This window comes from Agelaius tricolor, unplaced genomic scaffold (genome assembly GCF_023055355.1).
Source record: "Agelaius tricolor isolate 1412-34295 unplaced genomic scaffold, bAgeTri1.0.p SCAF_30, whole genome shotgun sequence".
NCBI classification, from domain to species: domain Eukaryota; kingdom Metazoa; phylum Chordata; class Aves; order Passeriformes; family Icteridae; genus Agelaius; species Agelaius tricolor.
Window position 1 is genome coordinate 5,264,996 of NW_027269290.1, and position 19,488 is coordinate 5,284,483.

General features: G+C 58.6%; 2 protein-coding genes across 11 annotated transcripts in view; both read right to left on the reverse strand.

Moving 5' to 3' along the window:
* The window catches only part of SOX13 (SRY-box transcription factor 13), a 37,168-nt gene extending 24,878 nt beyond the window's left edge, over positions 1-12,290 (reverse strand). For 8 of the 10 annotated variants that reach the window (XR_011682833.1, XR_011682835.1, XR_011682834.1 and 5 more), the window contains exon 1: positions 2,614-2,836. The gene's annotated coding sequence lies outside the window, so the exon portion shown is untranslated. Of the gene's footprint in view, positions 1-2,613; positions 2,837-11,663 lie in introns of those variants that run through there. The other 2 variants (XM_071450017.1, XM_071450019.1) reach the window with 2 other exon arrangements.
* Positions 12,291-14,740: 2,450 nt separating this feature from the next.
* On the reverse strand, positions 14,741-17,862 carry SNRPE (small nuclear ribonucleoprotein polypeptide E). The gene is made up of 5 exons (XM_071450033.1): positions 17,508-17,862; positions 17,271-17,297; positions 16,421-16,483; positions 15,751-15,829; positions 14,741-14,940 (listed from the first exon to the last, which is right to left on the reverse strand). The coding sequence occupies exons 1-5, from the start codon at positions 17,559-17,561 to the stop codon at positions 14,885-14,887; spliced, it is 279 nt and encodes a 92-aa protein (XP_071306134.1). The 5' UTR covers positions 17,562-17,862; the 3' UTR covers positions 14,741-14,884.
* Positions 17,863-19,488: the final 1,626 nt, after the last annotated feature.

A 19,488-nucleotide genomic window follows, 5' to 3' on the forward strand; every position in this document is an offset into this window, starting at 1 on the left:
GAGCAACTTCAACATGCTCCCCTTCCCAGAAACCCCAGAAAACCCTGAAATTTAAAAACAATCCCATTTAAAAAAGCAGTTTTTAAAATGCTCCCCTTCCAAAGAGTGCAAGCAAACCCCAAAATTCAAAATACTCCCAGTGCCAGAGCAGCTTTAACATGCTCCCCTTCCCAGGGACCCCAGAAAACCCCAAAATAAAAAATAACTCCACTGAAAAAGCAGTTTTCACATGCTCCCCTGCCCAGAGACCCCAGAAAACCCTGAAATTTTTAAAAAAAGCATTTTTTAAAATGCTCCCCTTCCAAAGAGTGCCAGCAAACCCCAAAATTCAAAATACTCCCAGTGCCAGAGCAGCTTTGCCGTGCTCCCTTCCCAGGGACACAAACCCTTCCCCTGCAGCCCATAAATGAAATTTAAACCCCTCGAGCACATAACAACTTTACGAGCTGCTCCACGTCCCCCACCCCAGGCTGGCAGGGCACAGATCCCCCCCCTCTGGAGGAATAATAATGGACATTTCGGCAGGGAGACAAAAAGTCCAGAAATTCTCCCCTCAGGACATCTCCCAGCCTGGGATAAACTTCGCTGCTGCGAGACAGATTTAGGGAGAGGGGAGGGTTTGGGTGGAGGTAAAAAAAGCAACGGGGGAGCTGAGATTTTTCCAAGGGAGGAAAAAGGGGTTTAAAAAAAAAAATGGGATTTAAAAAAAATGGGATTAAAAAAAAATGGGATTTAAAAAAAATTGGATTTAAAAAAAATGGGATTTAAAAAAAATTGGGATTTTAAAAAAAATGGGATTTTAAAAAAATGGGATTTTAAAAAAATGGGATTTTAAAAAAATGGGATTTTAAAAAAAATTGGGATTAAAAAAAAAAAAAAGGGATTTAAAAAAAGGAAAAATTGGGATTTTCGCTGATGGTTCTTGGTGGCATGGGAGGGACACGAATCAGTGTGGAGGGAGAGGATGATGACGGTGAAAATGTGTCAGGGAAAAGTGTCCTGAGCCTGGCCGCGCTTGTTAAAGGCCGGCTGCTATTTTTAATAGCACAAAAGCATCCGAAAATCGCCTGGTTTCGAAAAGAAAAGAGAAAAAAAAAGAGAGAGAGAGGAAAAAAAAAGAGAAAAAAGTACTGTATCAGTGTCACCGGAATGGATTCTCCAAATGAAATTGAACCGAGAGAGGAAATTGCAGGAATTACAAACAGGAGTTATCGGCTCCATAGGGGAGGGAGGGACCTTATCGGGGAAAAAATCCCATGGACCGAGCTAATTTTCCTTTTTCACTCCCCAAATCCATCACTCCCGCGTTTCTTGGGGAGTTTTCCGAGCCCGAGGTGCTCCACGAGCCTCCAGCACATTTTCCCTGGGCAGCATCATTCATTCCTTCCTCCCTGGCAGCGACCCCCTGGAAATGGCTCATCAGAGGTGGAAACGGCCGAAAATTTCTCTTTATTGGCCTTTTTGGCCTCAAAACCTCCCCTTCAGGAGCACGCAGCTCCCGCCTTTCCCTTCCCCGCTCAACTTCGCCGGGTTGGATGCGCTGAGATTTTTCCGCTCTCGAGGGGTGAAAAAAAACCCCAAATTTCCCCCAATTCTGCAGCCGCAGCTCCTGCAGGACCATCCCCGCTCTGGGGTCACCCCCGAGCCCCCCAGCCAGCCCGGGGATGTCGCAGTGACGGTGGCGAGGGTTGTGTCCCCTCAAAGCGACAGAGACCAGCGCTGTCCCCGCTGCCAAAGCCTCTGTCGCGACAGTGTCGCGGTGTTGGTGCCTCTCGCCACCCGCGGGTGACACCGGCCGGGTTTTCCCGTGTCCCCAGGCCAGGTGTCGCCTGGGATGCGCCCAAAGTGTCGCTTGTCCCGTGGGACAGCGATGAAGGGCGGGACAAGAGGTGGCGACAACGGGGACCCCAACCCGCGACAACGGGGACCCCAACCCGCGACAACGGGGACCCCAACGGGGACCCACAGCCGCGTCCCCCCCGGCCCCAGGACACGCGCGGCCCTGTCCGTCCGTCCGTCTGTCCCTGCGCACCGTGGGGACACCGGCTCGGTGCCCCCTGTCCCCAAATCACCCGGCGGGGACCGCGCTCTGTGCCCGCACAGGGGGACGCGCAGACCCCGGGATTAACCCCTCCCCTGCCGTCCTGCCGGGTTTAACCCCTCTCCTGCCGGGTTTAACCCCTCTCCTGCCGGGTTTAACCCCACTCCTGCCGGGCTCCCCGGGGCTGCGGAGGGGGGGGGGGGGCTCGCAGCGGAGTTCGCAGCCCCGAACTTTGCGGGGCTGAGCGGGGCCGGACCCTGCGCCCCTTTCCCCCTTTCCCCTTCTCCTCCTCAAGCCCAGGGGCTCTGGGGAGGTTCTCCCGCTCGGTTCCCTCAGCCGCCATCCCCGAGGGTGCTCCCCAAGCCCCGAGAGTGTCCCCTGAGCCCTCAGGGTGCTCGGCACCCTGGGGCTGTACCCCGGTCTGTGCCGGTGCCCCCCGAGGCTCTATCGGTGCCCCCGGGGCTGCCTCGGTGCCTCCCGGGGCTGTGCCGGTTCCTCCTGGATTGTGCCGGTTCCCCCCCAGCTCTATCGGTGCCTTTTGGGCTGTGCCGGTGCCCCTCGGCCGCACTCACAGCTCCGCTGCGCCGAGCCCCGGTGCCGCCGCCTCCGCCGGTGCTGCCGGTGCCGGTCTTGCCCCGGTGCCGGTGCCGGTCCCGCCCCGGTGCCGGTGCCGGTCCCACCCCGGTGCCGGTTCTGCCGCCGCGGGCTCCGCCACCGCCTCAGGTCCGCTCCATGTCCCCAGCGCCTCCGCTGGGAGCTGCCCCGGCGCCGGGCGGAGAGAGGGAGCGAGGAGGAGGAGGAGGAGGAGGAGGAGGAGGAGGAGGAGGAGGAGGAGGGACCCCGCTCCAGCCAGCCAGCAGCCGCCTCCGGGGCGGCCCCGTGCCCGTCCCCTCCCCTCGAGACCCCCCTGCCCACGTGTGACAGCGCCGGGGCTCCCACGCTGTGCCCGGAGCTCCGCGCAGAGCCCTGACCCCCTCCCAAGGCTGGGGCGGCACTCGGAGGGGTCTGGGGGGACCCTCCCGCACCCCGGGTTGGGCAGGGACCCAGCGGAGCCCCCTCGCTCGCTCCGAGCCGTGCCTGGAGTTTGGGGAGCCCAGCCCGCATTCCCGGGGGTGAGGGTCCCCAAAATCACAACGCGCCAGTGGCACACCCCAAAATCCGCCTTCCGATTTGGGGATCACCCCGAGTTTTGTTCCTTTCATCCCCCACCTCCCCTTTTTTTTTCCCCTGGAAATTCCTGACCATCCGATTCCATTCCAGCATCCCAGAAATTCCCGAGAATTCCGGAGACGCTCCCTGAGCGTACCGGGGAGGGCAAAGGCGGGAACAGAACCGGAAACCTCACCTGGGCAGGCCAGGTGGGGCACGGAGGGGGCACCCGCGCTCCTGGCAGCCCTGGCACCGCTTTCCCCTGGATGCCAGCCCGGCCCCATTGTGAGGCTCTGCCCGAGTGGAACGGTCCGATTGTGGGAGCACTTTGGGAATTCTTCCCGCTCCTCTGCTTGCCAGCTTGGCTGCTGGCCAGCGTGGAAACTTCCTGATGCCCCAAATCAATCATCCCCCGGCCCTACAAACACCTCAGAGGTGAGGCCCTCTGAGCTCACCTCCCTCGGGGACTCTTGGAGCTCCCAAACTCCCAGGTTTGGGATTTTCAAAGGCTTTTGCTGCTTACAACCCCCTAAAACATCTCCAGGCTCCTCCAGATCCCCAAAGGGTTTCCCCTTTTCCAATCCCAAGGTTTTCCCCTTTTCCAATCTCTACAAGATTTCCCCTTTTCCAATCCCTACAAGATTTCCCCTTTTCCAATCCCAAGAGGATTTCTCCTTTTCCAATCCTGAGGGTTTCCCCTTTTCCAATCCCTAAAGGATTCCCTCTTTTCCAATCCCTAAAAGGTTTCCCCTTTTCCAATCCCAAAAGAATTTCCCATTCTCCAATCCCAAAAGGGGATTTGATTTATTTCATAATTAAATCATAACTTCAGGGAACCCCATAGAATCATTCTTTTAAAAGGATTAAGTGCTGCTAAACCCTTTTTTCTGTTTTTTTTTTTGCACCCACCCCTTTTGTGTGCCACGGCAAGGCTGGCACGGAGCAAGGGGAACAACTGGCAGCCCCCCAGCTGGACAGATGGACAGACAGACACCATTCCCACATGTTTGGGGATGGAAAACCAGGAGCTCAGCTGGACCCACGAGGTTTTTCCTACTTGGGGAACCCCCAGGATCTCCCCACACCCCAAACCCAGCGCCCCACACACCTCACGCCCCCAGCAGCTCCGGGAATTCCATCACCCACCTTCCCCCGGGAATCAAATCCCTTCCAGGAGCAGCTGGAGAGGGACAGGGGCTGCCTCGGGCCACTGTTGACAAGGAGCCTTTTTTTTTTTTTTTCCTGCCGTGAAACCTTTAAAATGTTGTGTCAACACGGAAGGGCTGTTTATGTTTCACCAGCCGGGAAAGTTCCCATTGACTCCCGGCTCTTTCCTCCCCCACACCGTTATTTTCTGTTATTTTCTTCCCTGGGAATTTCTTTTTTTTTTTTTTTTTTACACAAGGGCAGGAGAGAAGAGGAAGAGATGGAGCTGCTGCTGGGATTTGGGGTTTGCTGAGCTGAGCTGGAGGTTCGGGAGGGGTTTGGGCACCCACACCCCATTCCCAGCCCTCTCCCTGTCCCCATCCCAAAGAGCAGAGCAGTGACCTGGGATCATTTCCCATCCTCACCCTGAGGATTTCACAGGAAATAGGGGAAATGGGCTGCACCCACAGCCCCCAAACCCTAAAGGGGCTCGGTGGAACATTCCTATTAAACCCCGTGGGACATTCCTGTTGAACCCCATGGGACATTCCCATTAAATCCTATGGGACATTCCCATTAAACCCCATGGGACATTCCTATTAAACCCTGTGGGACATTCCCATTAAACTCCATAGGACATTCCCATTAAACCCCGTGGGACATTCCCATATTCCCATTAAACCCTGTAGGACATTCCCATTAAACACCATGGGACATTCCCATTAAAACCCAGTGGGACATTCCCATATTCCCATTAAACCCTGTGGGACATTCCCATTAAACCCCATGGGACATTCCCATTGAACCCCATGGGACATTCCCATTAAAACCCAGTGGGACATTCCCATATTCCCATTAAACGCCGTGGGACATTCCCATTAAAACCCAGTGGGACGTTCCCATATTCCCATTAAACCCTGTGGGACATTCCCATTAAATCCCATGGGACATTCCCATATTCCCATTAAATCCCATGGGACATTCCCATTGAACCCCATGGGACACTCCCATATTCCCAATCCCACCCGGAGAGGATGGGACAGGTCTCCCCCAGCCCCTCCGAGCCCCCTCCCTCACTGGGGACACAGCTGGTCCCACGGCCACCCCTGGCACGGGCAGTCCCGAGTGTCCCCAAAGCCACCACCCCCTCAGTGTCACCCCCCAACCCCGACAGGACCCCGAGAGGCCCCGGGAGGGGGGGGTCTATGGGGGACCCCGCGACCCCCGAGGTCCCCAAAGCCACTCCAGGGGACACAGGAGCAGTCCCCAGACTGGATGGGGACACAATTCCCTGCAGGGCCAGGGACCCGCGCGGAGCTGGAGCTTTGTTGGGGTGGCCATGGCAGCAGCCGGCCCGGCCCACTCGGATTTTCACCTTCTGTTCCTTCCTCGCCTGCCCCGGTGGCCCCGGGGTTGGTGGCTGTCCCCTCAATGCCACCAGCACTGCTGGCCCTGCCCCTGGCACCCCTTGTGGATCTGCTGGGCACTCCCGGGACCTGCTGGGCACCCTCAGGACCTGCTGGGCATTGCCAGGACCTGCTGGGCATCCTCAGGACCTGCTGGGCACCCTCAGGACCTGCTGGGCATTGCCAGGACCTGCTGGGCATTCCCAGGACCTGCTGGGCATTGCCAGGACCTGCTGGGCACCCTCAGGACCTGCTGGGCATTGCCAGGACCTGCTGGGCACCCTCAGGACCTGCTGGGCACCCTCAGGACCTGCTGGATGCCCCAGAACTTGCTGGGCATCCTCAACACCCACTGGGCATCCCCAGGACCTGCTGGGCATCCTCAACACCCACTGGGCATTGCCAGGACCTGCTGGACACCCCAGAACATGTTGGGCACTCCTGGGACCTACTGGACGTCCTCAGGACCAGCTGGGCATCCTCAACATCCACTGGGCATCACCAGAACCTGCTGGACACCTCCAGGACTTTCTGGACACTCTCAGGACCTCCTGGCCATCCTCAGGACTTGCTGGACACCCCAGAACTTGCTGGCCATCCCCAAGGCATGAGGTGCCAGGCAGGGGACAAGGGCACAGCCACTGTCCCTGTCCCTGCCCTGGTCCCACCCGGGACTGGCTCCCATGGCTGCCGCAGCGTTCCCGGAGCCTGTCCCGGCAGAGGAAGCCGGGACAATGGCTGGGGGGGCCGGAGAGCCGCCCGGCAGCGCTGCCGGAGCAGGGGGCACGCAGGGCAAAGGCTCGGCCGGGGATCGCCTTCCTTTTCCCAGCCCCGAGCCCTGCCCGAGCCCGCGGGGCGGCGGGGCTGGGTCAGGGAAGGGCTCCGGACCCGCAACCGGCCCGGGGCAAAGCCGGGACAGGACAACAAAGCCGGGACATAAACCTGGGACAGCAAACCCGGCCTGTGGAAATCCCGGGCTGATGCAGTGAAGGCGCTGCCACTGCCCACGAGCTCACTGCCACCCACCCCTCAGTGCCAGCAGCTGGCCTGGTGGCACTGGCCACCTTCCAGCACCCCAAATCCATCCTTCAGTATCCCAAATCCACTTTCCAGCACCCCAAATCCATCCTTCAGCAGCCCAAATCCACCTTCCAGCGCCCCAAATCCATCCTTCAGCAGCCCAAATCCACCTTCCAGCGCCCCAAATCCATCCTTCAGCAGCCCAAATCCACCTCTGATCACCCCAATCCCACTTTCCAGCAGCCCAAATCCACCTTCCAGCGCCCCAAATCCATCCTTCAGTATCCCAAATCCACCTTCCAGCACCCCAATCCCACTTTCCAGTACCCCAATCCCACCCTCCAGCACTCCAAATCCACTTTCCAGAGCCCCATTTCCACTTTCCAGCACCCCAAATCCGGCCGGACTCCAGGCTCACCCCCCCAGTGCCCACCCTGGAGGTCCCCACCGTGTGTCCCCCCCGTGTGACACCGCTTGTGCCAACCCTCCTGGGGACACCCAGCTGCAATCAGGCATCCCCTGATTGAGGGGGACTCAATTCCCGACCCGCTTTTCACCCGGGCTGTTCGGATTGTCCCTGTCCCTGTCCCCGGCACAAGGGGCCAGCCCAGCCACACACCGCGGCAGTGCCACCACGGGGGGGGTGACACAGCCAGCCTGGCACTGTCCCCACCGCGTCCCAGCCGTGCCCAGACCGGAGGGGGTGACGCTGAGCGGGGAGGGACACAGGGACAGCGGGAGGGACAGAGGGGACGGCCGGACCACACAGCGGGCCCGGGGGGCAGCGGGGCCGAGCTGAGCCCCGACCTCCCCCGGGGCCCGAGCCCGGCGCTGCCGCTTCAAAGGCGACACCGAGGCTGTCCCAGGGCTGTCACCCTCCGCCAGCCCGGCTCCGGCGGGGACCCGGTGCCACCCAGCCCCACAGAGGGGCTTTTCTTGTCCCCCCGCCTTTGTTTTCTATTTAGTGCTTTTGTTCCCCCCTCTTTGGGGCTTTGTTCCAGCTCGTCCTTTGTTCCGACGCCTTTGGTTTCTCTTCCCTTTGATGCTTTGTCACTCCCTTCATCTTGGTGCTTTTCTTTCCCCGTTTTTTTTTTAGGTTTTTTGGTTTGTGCTTTTTTTGTTGTTGGTCCATTTTTTTCTTTTTTCTTTTTTTTTTTTTTTTTTTAAGCTGGCTCTTTGGTTTTGGGGGGATTTTATTGGGGTTTTTTTGTTGTTGTTGTTTTTTCTCTCCTGGCCGCTCCGCTCTTGGCATTTTTCTCTTTTCTGCTGCCTCGTCCACTCTCGGGTCACATGGACGCGGCCCGGATTGTCTCCAAATCCCCATTTGTCTTGTTTTGGTGCCTGCATTTCCCTGCCTTTATGTCTTTTTTCTTAAGAGACTCTCAGCGATTTCTTCTCCCGGCCGCGGGGAGAGCGGAGGGAGGGGAGGGGGGGTCGGGGCTTAATTAATTAGCGAGTGTAATCTTGAGCTGCGGGATGTGCGGAGCGTCATTAGGGCTGTCATTAGGGTGTTAGGGGTTAGCGAGGATTTAAATACCAGCTAATTGCAGCCAAGAGCTCCCGACTCCGCCAAAAAAAAAAATTCCAGCGGGAAGAGCCGGCCTTGGGTTTTGGGGAGAATTGGGAGAAATTCCCGGCAGGGAGGATGAGAAACAGGAGGGGGTAAAAGGGTGAAAAATCGTCACTTGAGGGGTGTTCAGTGTCACTTCGGGCATTCCTTGGCACGGCAGAGCCAGCCCAGGATGCCAGGGCAGAATGGGGAGGGTTAAATGCCCTGCGGGTGGCGATTTTCCCCCGTTCCCATCACCCAGGGAACCCTTTGGAAACGGGAATTCGGATGGACGAGCCCGGGCGGCACACGGGGCCGCTGCTGCCGCGGAGGGGACAAGGACTTGAATGTCACAGCCGTGACACGAGCGGCTCGGGGCACGTGCGGAGCCCCGCCGCAAGATCAGATACCGGGATTCGGGAGCCGTTTTCACCCCACGAGCGGCTCCGCTTTGATTTGAGCGCCCCAAACCAAGCTCGGGCGCGGTGGCACCGCTGAGGTGTCGCATCACCCCCAAAGCGAGCTCGGGGTCCTTTTTCAGAGCCCCAAATCCCCCCCGTGCCGCAGGTTTCGAGCGGCTGGCGCTGCTCCCCAGCTGCCGAGGGGAGGAAACAGCCAAAATAGCAACAGGATGTGCCCCCAGATAAGGTGATCGATATCAGAAAGCGCCGCTTTTTCAAGGCAGAGCCGAGCCCAGCTGCTCGAACAGGAGATCGGCCCCCGATAGGGGCGGCTCCGGCTTCTCGACACCCCAATTTCTCCTGCCCCCGCCGGTTTTCGGTAACCCGGTGACGTCCGCGGGGTTTTGGAGGGGTTGGTGTGGGAGGAGGGGGCGGAATTCGGATGGGGAGAAGGGCGGGAGGATCCCGGGAGCTGCAGGGAGAGCTGGCTGATTTGTGGGATGTCCTAAAGGTGAGATTGGGGTGGATCTGGCTGCTGCCAACACACCCCAAAAAGTGCTGAGGGTGTAACCGTGATTCCTGGGGTGAGCTGGGCACTGGGGGACAGCTGGGAAGGTTCCAGAAGATTTTCTGCGATGCCACCTCCATGATCCCACAAATGAGCACAGGCACAGCCGGAGCTCTCCATGGGTGAGGAGTTCCAGGGAATGGGCGCAGAGCAGCCCCAAACAGCCCCTGCCGACCCCAATCCCACATGGAAAACCGGGAACTGTGGCTCCAGGAGTGCCAAAACCTGAGCAGGACATCCCCAGGGACATCCCCGGGGACATCTCCAGGGGCATCCTCACCCCTCCCCAGCCCTGCCCTGCACATTGTCCCCTCCAAACTGCGCCACCGCCCCGCGTCACCGGGCCCGGGTGACTCCTCCACGGCCAAGGGGTGCCAGGGAGCCGTGCCAGCCGTGCCAGCCGTGCCAGCCGCTCCCGGCCCTGCCAGCACCTTCAGAGGTTAAAAACCAACACAAGGAGCCGCAAAACCCATCCTGCAGGTCTGCCCGGTCCCGCGGCTCTTCAAATGCAAACTCGGAGCCCATAAAACCCGATTGTCCATCCTAAAACTCCAGATTGTCCATCCTAAAACCCTGAATTGTCCATCCTAAAACTCCAGATTGTGCATCCTAAAAACCCAGACTGTCCATCTCAAAACCCTGGATTGTTTATCCTAAAACTCCATCCCAAAACCCCGGACTGTCCATCCTAAAACCCAGGATTGTCCATCCTGAAACTCCAGATTGCCCATCCCAAAACCCAGGATTGTGCATCCTAAAACTCCAGATTGTCCATCCCAAAACTCCAACTGTCCATCCCAAAACTCCAGATTGTCCCTCCTAAAACCCCGAATTGTGCATCCCAAAACCCCCGCGGCTCCCGCTGTGCCGTGGCCCGGCCTGGTGTCACCTCCTGCTGCCACCCCCTCCCCTGGCATTGCCACCGGATCACCCTGAGCTCGCTCTGCCGCGTCCTCCAAAGGGCTGAACCTGTTTTTATGGCAGAGCTGGCACCGGGAAGGCTAAAAAAAAAAAACCAAAAAAGCCTCCCCTGATCTCTGTATCTGCAGCCATGCAAGGAATATTGTTCAGCGCAGCACAAAAGCATCCCTGAAAATAGAAGCGCCAGGGCCAGGCCTGCCAGTGGCTGTGTGAGATAACGTCTACTTGCAAACAGTGTGTCTTTGTGCCGCTGTCACTGTCCCCATTGTTCAGGAGCCTATTGCCTCGGGGATATTGTTCCCTCCTTTTGTCTCAGCCCGGCTCCTTTTTGTTTGACTTTACTTTACCATTTCATTCCTCTCCTTTGTGCCGCCGTTCTTGCTTTTGTCTCCCTCTCTCTCTCTCTCTCTCTCTGCCTTTTCTCTCGCTGATTTGTATTTAGCGATTGTTCCCGGCTCGCTGCGAGCACAAAGTGCTCCGGGCTCTTTTCTCACTCCATTCATTCCCTATTCAGGTGCGTTTGTTTGCCCGTAGGTACCGGCAGGAGCGGATTTGGGGGGGGATTTGGGGTTTTAGGGGGTCCTGGAAGCCGGCAAAGGGAGCTGGAGGCTGCTGGTGGCCTTTGGGGACAGTCAGGTCCCCGTGTGCCCCATCCCCGCACCAAAAAAGCACCGGGAAAAGGACAAATGAGCCCCCAGGTGGAGCGGCCGAGGATGCTGGCAGGGACACGGGGGTGGCACCGGAGAGGTGACCGGGCCCGGTGCCAGCTGGGCCGATCCCAGAGCGGATCCGAGCCCAGCCGAGCAGTCCCGACCCTGGAACTGGCGGTCCCGGCTCCCCCCAGCCCCGCATCTGCAGCACGCCCGGATTTTAGGAGCCCCTGGAGGCACAAGGAGAACATTCCACGGCCTCTCCCCTCCTCTGCACCGCGGCTGTGCCCTCCCGGAGCGACCCTCGGGGTGGCACCACCCACCCCCGCTGCCACCCCCCGGTGTCCCCAGCTGGGATTCACCCTCGCGACCACAGGGACAGCGGCTGGATCCCCTGGAGGTGGCCTGGGGACATCTGGGGAGCGGCTCAGCGGCTCCCGGGGTGCCCCAGACCCCGCAGGATGGGGGGCACCCCCTGCCCCCCGGGCCCTGCCGCCTCCTGCCCGGACCTGCCCGCTGCAGGGAGGGCTCGTTCCCAGCGCCACGAGGAGGAGGAGGAGGAGGAGGAGGAGGAGGGTTCGGATTCCCCAGGAATCCTTCAGGGCGAGCTGACAAGTGGCCACCCCCGGAGACAACAAAGCCCCGCTGTTCTCCGGGCACGGCCCGCGTGACCCGACGGGACTTTTCCATCCCCTCCCCGCCACCGAAACCCCGGAGGATCCAAGAGAAACCTTCCTCCTCCTCCTCCTCCTCCTCCTTTACACACCCCACGCGAAGCGGGAGAGGCCCCGCGGGGACCCCCCCAGACTCACCCCGGGAACGAGGGACGGAGCGGGACGAGGGGACAGCGAGCGGCGAGCGCGGTGGCTCCGCGGGGCCAGCGGGAGCCCCCGGGCCCGGGCGGTCCCGGGGCCGCGGGGGGGGCGTGCCTGGGAATGGAGGGAGCGGACTGAGGGCCATTGTCTCATTGTTCGGGCTTCAAAGGACAATGGGCCATTGTTGTCCCCGGGGATGCCATTGTTTGCTTCCCCTGCAGATCCCGGCCGCGCACGGAGCTTTCCCGAGGGCCGGCTCCGTGTGTGGGACGCTCCAGAACAACGAGGCAGGAATGTTTCTTTCCTTCCCCACGCCCTGGTTTTGTTGTTTTTTTTTTTTTTTTTTGCACGGTTGTGCCATCCTGAAAAAAGGCACGGCCAGAGGGGATGGGACCACCCAGAGACCCCCCTGGACCCCGCAGGGATGGGCTGAGAGCGGGGGGTTCATCCTCCATCCCTGCACATTCCAAGGGTGAGAGCACAAAATCCAGCCGGGGTGAAGCCGCTTCTGCCTCCAGGAGCAGATATCCCGATTTTCCATCCCGCGGATCCCCCAGATCTGCCCCGGCACGGCGGCGTTTGGCTCCTGCAGCGCCCAGGAAAAGCGCTCGGGAAGGGACGGCCCGGCCCGGAGCGCTCCTGGAGCGGATTCCCGGGGCTGATCCCTCGGGGAAATTCAACGGAGGGGCCGAGGAAAAGCTCGGGGAGGGGGAAGGAGCAGGGAAAGAGGGGGGAAAGAGCAGAATTCCAGGAGCAGAGAAAGGTGCAGAATTCCAGGAGCAGGGAAACGCACAGGGGAAAGAGCAGAATTCCAGGAATAGGAAAGGAGAGGGGAAAGAGCGGAATTCCAGGAGCAGAATTCCAGCCCCTCCGCAGCCCGAGGCGAGCCGGGGGATGGATGGAGCAGGAAAGGGACTCGCTGTGCTCAGGGACACCCTCACTGCTGCCAACAGCCGGGAAAGGCGGGAGGAACTCCGGGAGCCCGGGACGAACCCCGGGATGAGCTCCGGGATGAACCCCGGGAGAGCTCCGGGATGAACCCCAGGATGAACCCCGGGAGAGCTCCGGGATGAACCCCAGGATGAACCCCGGGAGAGCTCCGGGATGAACCCCGGGAAAGCTCCGGCATAAACCCCGGGAGAGCTCCGGGAGAGCCCCAGGAGCGCTCAGGGCTGGCACTGGGGGAGAAGGGGGCACTGCCCCTGCAGGAATCGGCCTGGCCGCGGTTCCTCCCCTCCCCAGGGCTGCGACCACCCTCGGGATGAAGCCTTGGAGCGATCCCAGCCCGGCTGGAAGAGCCCCCGAGCGCCCCAAGCTCGGGCTCAGCCCCTCCAGAGCTTTGTCCCCATTGCCCGCCTGTCCCTGCGGGTCACCCGGCCCCTCTGGGGAGTTCCTGGGTCTCCGTCCATTCCAGCCGCCAGCCCGGGAGGTGACAGTGGCTGGGGACACGGAGAGGTGACAATGGCTGGGCACAGGCAGAGGTGGGCACAAACCCGGAGAGGTGGCAGTGGCTGGGGACACGAGGAGGTGACACAAATGGGAAGGTGGCAGTGGCTGGGGACACCGGGAGGTGGCAATGGCTGGGCACAGGGGAAGGTGGCAGTGGCTGGGGACAGGCAGAGGTGACACAAACCCAGGGAGGTGGCAGTGACTGGGGACACAGAGAGGTGACACAAACCGGTGCCAGGTCCTTTCCCAGTCCCCACAAGTGATTTGCACACCTGTGGGGTGACACACCCACCCTCAGTGCCCCCCAGTTTCCTCTCCCACCTCTGCTCTGCCCTTATCTCACCCCCCTTATCTCATCAGCCCTGCTGATAAGGGCTCGTGGCTGATGGGGCCCCCAAACGGAATTTTGGGGCCAGCTGTCCCCAAACCCCTCTGTGGGGCCCCGCTGCCGTCACTGCCCCCAAATCGGGGCTCCCCTCCCTCCTGCAGGGCCCCCCAACATCTGCAGGGCCCCGAGCGGCTCCGGGCTCTGGGGGGGTGACAAAAAAGGGTCGGGAAAAGAGGAACTCCCCAGGAATCCCGGCCCTGTTCCTCCTCCTCCTCCTCCTGATCCCGGGAATTCCGGCCGGGATTGGGGTCGGGCAGAGCCGGGATTGGGATCGGGAATTCCGGCCGGGATTGGGATCGGGCAGGGCCGGGACTGGGGTCGGGAATTCCGGCCGGGATTGGGATCGGGGAACTTCGGCCGGAATTGGGATCGGGGAATTTCGGCCGGGATTGGGGTCGGACAGAGCCGGGATTGGGATCGGGGAATTCCGGCCGGGACTGGGATCGGGGAATTTCGGCCGGGATTGGGGTCGGGCAGAGCCGAGCCCGCAGCTCCCCCTTCTGTCCAGAACCTTCTCAAAGTTTTTCCCCGTTCTGACAGGAATTTGGGACGCTCCAGGCAGAATTCCCACAGAATTCCCGAGGCTCGGGAAAAGGAATTCCAGCTGGGAATGAAAAATCCCCCGGGTGAGGCAAAGCTGAGGTTTGAGGGAGGAATGGGAAGGGATTTCTTGGCAAAAAGGGATTTGATTTGGGGAAAAAGAGATCAATTTTGGTGAGGGGGGGAAGGATTCTTTTTGGGATAAACAGGTTACTTATTGGGGAAAAGGAATTGGTTTGGGAGAAGGATTTTTTTGGGATAAAGAGATTGGTTTGGGGGAAAAAAAAAGAGGATTATTTTTAGGATTAAGGGATTTTTTTGTGGGGAAGAAGGGACTGGTTTATCCCTTTAGGAAAAAGGGATTTGGTTTGGGAAGAAGGGATCGGTTTTGGGATAAAGGGATTTTTAGGGGAAAGGGATTTTTCTGGGAAATTAAGGATTATTTTTGGGAAGAAGTGATGGGTTTGGGGAAGATGGGATTGGTTTGGGGAAGAAGGGATGGTTTTCAGGAAGATGGGATTGGTTTGGGGAAGAAGGGATGGTTTTCAGGAAGATGGGATTGATTTGGGGAAGATGGGATTGTTTTTGGGATAAAGGGCTTGGTCTGGGAAAACCTGAACCCCCAGATCCAACCCCACAGGGAAAAACCCTTGGAAAACATTTCCCCCACCCCGAGACTGAAACCCCATTCCCAGACTTTGTTACAAAAACCCCGTTTTATTGCCCAAAGAAAAGCCCAAACTACAAAACACGACTCCCAGAGGAGCTGAGGGGTTTCCCCCATGGCTCATCCCGTTTTTGCAGCGTTCCCAATCCCATTCCCAGCTGGAGCAGCCTGCCCCTAACTGGAGACGCTCTGCAGGAGGGTGATGTTGTCCCCCTTCAGCATGATCCGACCTGGAACCCAACGGGAGCGGGAATGGGCGCGAGTTTTGGGGTGGGAGCGCCCCAAAACCCACCCAGCCCCACAGATGGAGCCTGGAACCACAGCTGGAGCCCAATCCCACAGCTGGAGCTCAGCCCCAAAACCTGGATTTCAGCCCCAAAACCTGGAGCCCAATCCTGCAGCTGGATTCCAACCCCACAGCTGGATTCCAACCCCAAAATTTGGATTCCAACCCCAAAGCCTGGATCCTAATCTCACAGCTGGAGCCCAATCCCAAAACCTGGATCCCAGCCCCACAGCTGGAGGCCAATCCCAAAACCTGGATCTCAATCCCACAGCTGGATTCCAATCCCAAAACCTGGATCCTGGCCCCAAAACCTGGATGCTGGCCTCAAACCTGGATCCCAATCCTACAGCTGGAGCCCAATCCCAAAACCTGGAGCCCAATCCCACAGCTGGATCCTGGCCCCAAAACTGGAGCCCAACCCCAAAACCTGGATCTCAATCCCAAAACCTGAATTCCAAACCCACAGCCAGAGCCCAATCCCAAAGCCTGGATCCTGGCCCCAAAACCTGGATCCTGACCCCAAAACCTGGATCCCAATCCCACAGCTGGAACCCAACCCCAAAACCTGGATCCCAATCCCAAAGCCTGGATCCCAGCAGGATTTAAGGCACCACTTCCAGGTTCCAGGCTCCCACGTTGGGATTTTAGGGTCCAACACTTGAATTCCAGGATCCCACACCTGATATTTAGGACCCCAGCCCCAGATTTCAGGTCCCACCCCCAAATTCCAGGCTTCCCCACCGCCCTGCCCTACCCAGCTGCTTCCTGGATTTGGTTTTGGAGTGAATTTCCTCAGCATCGTCCAGCACCAGGTTCATGTACTCATCAAAGCCCTGCAGGAGCAGCACCAACCTCAGTGAAAATCCAAAAAAAACCCCTAAAAACCCCAAATCCCCCCCAAAAAACTCCACCCCCTCCAAAAAACCCAAAACCCAAAAAAAACCCCAAAAAACTCACCCAAACCCCCAAAAATTGAAAAAAAACAGAACAAAAAAAAACCCACCAAAACCCCAAAAAAATTTAAAAAGCCCCAAACCCAAAAAAAATTTAAAAAGCCCAAAACCCCAAAAAAAACCCCAAAACACTCCAAAAAACCCCAAAGAACAAAAAAACCCAAAACAAAAAAAAACCCAAAAAACAAAACAAAAAAATACTCAAAAAACCCCTCCACTCCCCCCCAAAAAACCAAATACAAAACAAAACAAAAAAGCTTCAAAAAACTCCAAAAAACCCCAAACCCCTCCCCAAAAAAGTCCTAAAAAAATACAAAAAACCCCAACCCTCCCCCCCAAAAAGAAACCCCAAAAGCCCCGAACCCTGCAATTGCCAGGAGAAGCACAAGGCAGAAATGGGTTCAGGGGAGGGGAAAAGGCAGAGGGGTGACCCCAGAGCAGGGGGGGTGACAAGGGGACAGTGGCACTCACGATGATGCAGCCCTCGATCCTCATGTTCACCTGCTCGTAGAGCCACACCTGGATCCTGGATCTCTGCAAGGCACCAAAAACACCTCTGGGGGGGCCCTGGGGGGTTCAGGGTCCATCCTCACCCCCAAATCAGGGGGGGTTCCCTGGGAATGTCCTGTGGGATGGCAGTGGGAGGAGCAGCAGGGCCTGCTCTGGTGTTTGGATGGATTAAATGGAGAGAAATGGGGTTTAAATGGGGTTTTGGGAAGGAATTGCTCTCTGGGAGGGGTTGGGGTGGAATTCCCTGAGGAGCTGTGGCTGCTCCAGCTCTGGGAGTGTCCCAGGCTGGGTTGGACAGTGGATAAAATGGATAAAATTTATAAAATGGATAAAAAAGATAAAACGGCACCCTTGGATGGTGGAAGGTGTCCCTGCCATGGCAGGGCTGGGAATGGGATGATCCTTAGGATCTTCCAACCCAAACCATTCCAGAATTCCATAAAAAATCCCAATTTCAGGACTCCAGACTCATTCCCAGCCTGCCAATTCTCACAGAATCTGAGGCTGCCCCATCCCTGGGTGTCCCAGGCCGGCCTGGAGCAGCCTGGCCCAAGGGAAGGTGCTGCCCATGGCAGGACTGGCAATGGGATGATCCTTAGGATCTTCCAACCCAAACCATTCCAAAACTCCATAAAAAATCCCAATTTCAGGACTCCAGACTCATTCCCAGCCTGCAAATTCCCACAGAATCCCCATCCCTGGCATGTCCCAGGCCGGGCAGGAGCAGCCTGGCCCAGGGGACGGTGTCGCTGCCATGGCAGGGCTGACACCGGGTGGCATTTGGGGTCCCTCTCCGCGGTGATTCACTCACGTTCTGCAGGTAGCGGAAGATCAGGTTCTGGAGCCGAGCGTTAAGGGCACAGCACAGCCGGGAGCCCCGGGCACGGCCGGGACGGGACCCGAAGCCCTGAGGGGACCCCGCGAGTGGGGCCTTGACCCCGCCATGGAACCCGCCCGCCCCGCTCCCTTCCCGCCCGCCAGCCCCGCGCTCCCCGCAGCCTCCCCGCGCTCCCCCGGTGCCCTCAGCGCTGGCGGCAATGTAGGATACGATGGGCTGCACCATCACCTTCTGCACCTTCTGGCCCTGCCCGCGGTACGCCATGGCTGCGCGGGGCCGAGGGGCACTGTGGGAGAGCGGCGGTGCGAGGGGATGGAGGAGCGCGGGGCACTGTGGGATGGCGGCGGAACAGGATGGGGAAATACAGAGCACTGTGGGATAGTGGAGGAACGGGAGCGGCACCGTGCGGGGCGCTGTGGGATGGTGGCGGTGTGAGGGGATAGAGGCGGTGTGAGCGGATGGAGGAGCGCGGGGCACTGTGGGATAGTGGCGGAACAAGATGGGAAACACGGGGCACTGTGGGATAGTGGTGGTGTGAGGGGATGGCACCGCGCGGGGCACTGTGGGATAGCGGCGGAACAGGATGGGGACACGGGGCACTGTGGGATAGTGGTGGTGTGAGGGGGAATGGAGGAGCACGGGGCACTGTGGGATAGCGGCGGAACAGGATGGGGACACGGGGCACTGTGGGATAGTGGTGGTGTGAGGGGGAATGGAGGAGCACGGGGCACTGTGGGATAGCGGCGGAACAGGATGGGGACACGGGGCACTGTGGGATAGTGGTGGTGTGAGGGGATGGAGGAGCACGGGGCACTGTGGGATAGCGGCGGAACAGGATGGGGACACGGGGCACTGTGGGATAGCGGCGGTGTGAGGGGATGGCACCGCGCGGGGCACTGTGGGATAGCGGCAGAACAGGATGGGGACACGGGGCACTGTGGGATAGTGGCGGTGTGAGGGGAATGGAGGAACGCGGGGCACTGTGGGATAGTGGCGGTGTGAGGGGATTGCACCGCGGGGCACTGTGGGATAGCGGCGGAACAGGATGGGGACACGGGGCACTGTGGGATAGTGGCGGTGTGAGGGCGGCCTTTTTTTCTTACTTTTTTATCATTATTTTTAGAATTTTTTTTTTCTCTTAGTAGGTTTTTTCTTGCTAGTATTACGGGGTTTTATGCCATTCTTTTATTTGGGTTTAATTACCATAATTCATTTAAAAAAAATTCCCTAAAAATATTCCCCTAGCTCAGAGCTATGTCCTAAAACACTCAACTTTCAAATAAAGTGATTTTTGTGCTCTTACAGCACCGCAGCTTTCCTGTTCATTTGTCCCTCAAGAAGAAAGCCTAAAAATCCCTGAAACATCTCCCATGGCCCCGTTCCCTCTCCTCCTGTCCCTGGTCCCTGGGATAAGATCCCAAACCCCCCCGGCTGTCCCCTCCTGGCAGGGAGTTGTGCAGAGCCAGAAATTCCCCCTGAGCCTCCTTTGCTCCAGGCTGAGCCCCTGCCCAGCTCCCTCAGGACTCTCCAAACCCTTCCCAGCTCCCTCAGGACTCTCCAAACCCTTCCCAGCTCCCTCAGGACTCTCCAAATCCTTCCCAGCTCCCTCAGCTCCTCCAAACCTTTCCCCTCTCCCTCAAGATTCTCTCCAAACCCTTCCCTGGTTTCCTCAGGTTTCTCCATTCCCTTCCCAGCTCCCTCAGAATTTTTCCAAACCCTTTCCCAGCTCCCTCAAGATTCTCTCCAGGCCCCTCCCAGCTCTTCCAAACCTTTCCCCCTCTCCCTCAGGATTTCTCCAACCCTTTCCCAGCTCCCTCAGACCCTTCCCCAGCTCCCTCAGGACTCTCCAAACCCTTGCCCAGTTCCCTCAGCTCCGCCAAACCCTTCCCATCTCCCTCAAGATTTCTCCAAACCCTTCCCAGCTCCCTTGGGATTCTCCAAACTCTTCCTTGGTGCCCCTCAGTTCCTCCAAACCTTCCCCAGCTGCCCCAGGACTCTCCAAAGCTTTCCCTGGTTCCCTCAAACCTCTCCCATCTCTGTCAAGCTTCTCTCCAAACCCTTCCCTGGTTCCCTCAGGACTCCCCAAACCCTTTCCAGATCTCTCCAAACCCTTCCTTGGTTCCCTCAGTTCCTCAAAACCCTTCCCATCTCCCTCAGGATTTTTCCAAACCCTTCCCTGTTCCCTCAGGAC

Bases quoted from the DNA above. Each gene is read 5' to 3' on its own strand.
- SNRPE (XM_071450033.1), bottom strand. From the start codon at position 17,561: ATGGCGTACCGCGGGCAGGGCCAGAAGGTGCAGAAGGTGATGGTGCAG. The intron at 17,298-17,507 runs GTATCCTACATT...GCTCGGCTCCAG, and splicing joins AGGTGATGGTGCAGCCCATC to AACCTGATCTTCCGCTACCT. The intron at 15,830-16,420 runs GTGAGTGCCACT...CTGCTCCTGCAG, and splicing joins GGATCGAGGGCTGCATCATC to GGCTTTGATGAGTACATGAA.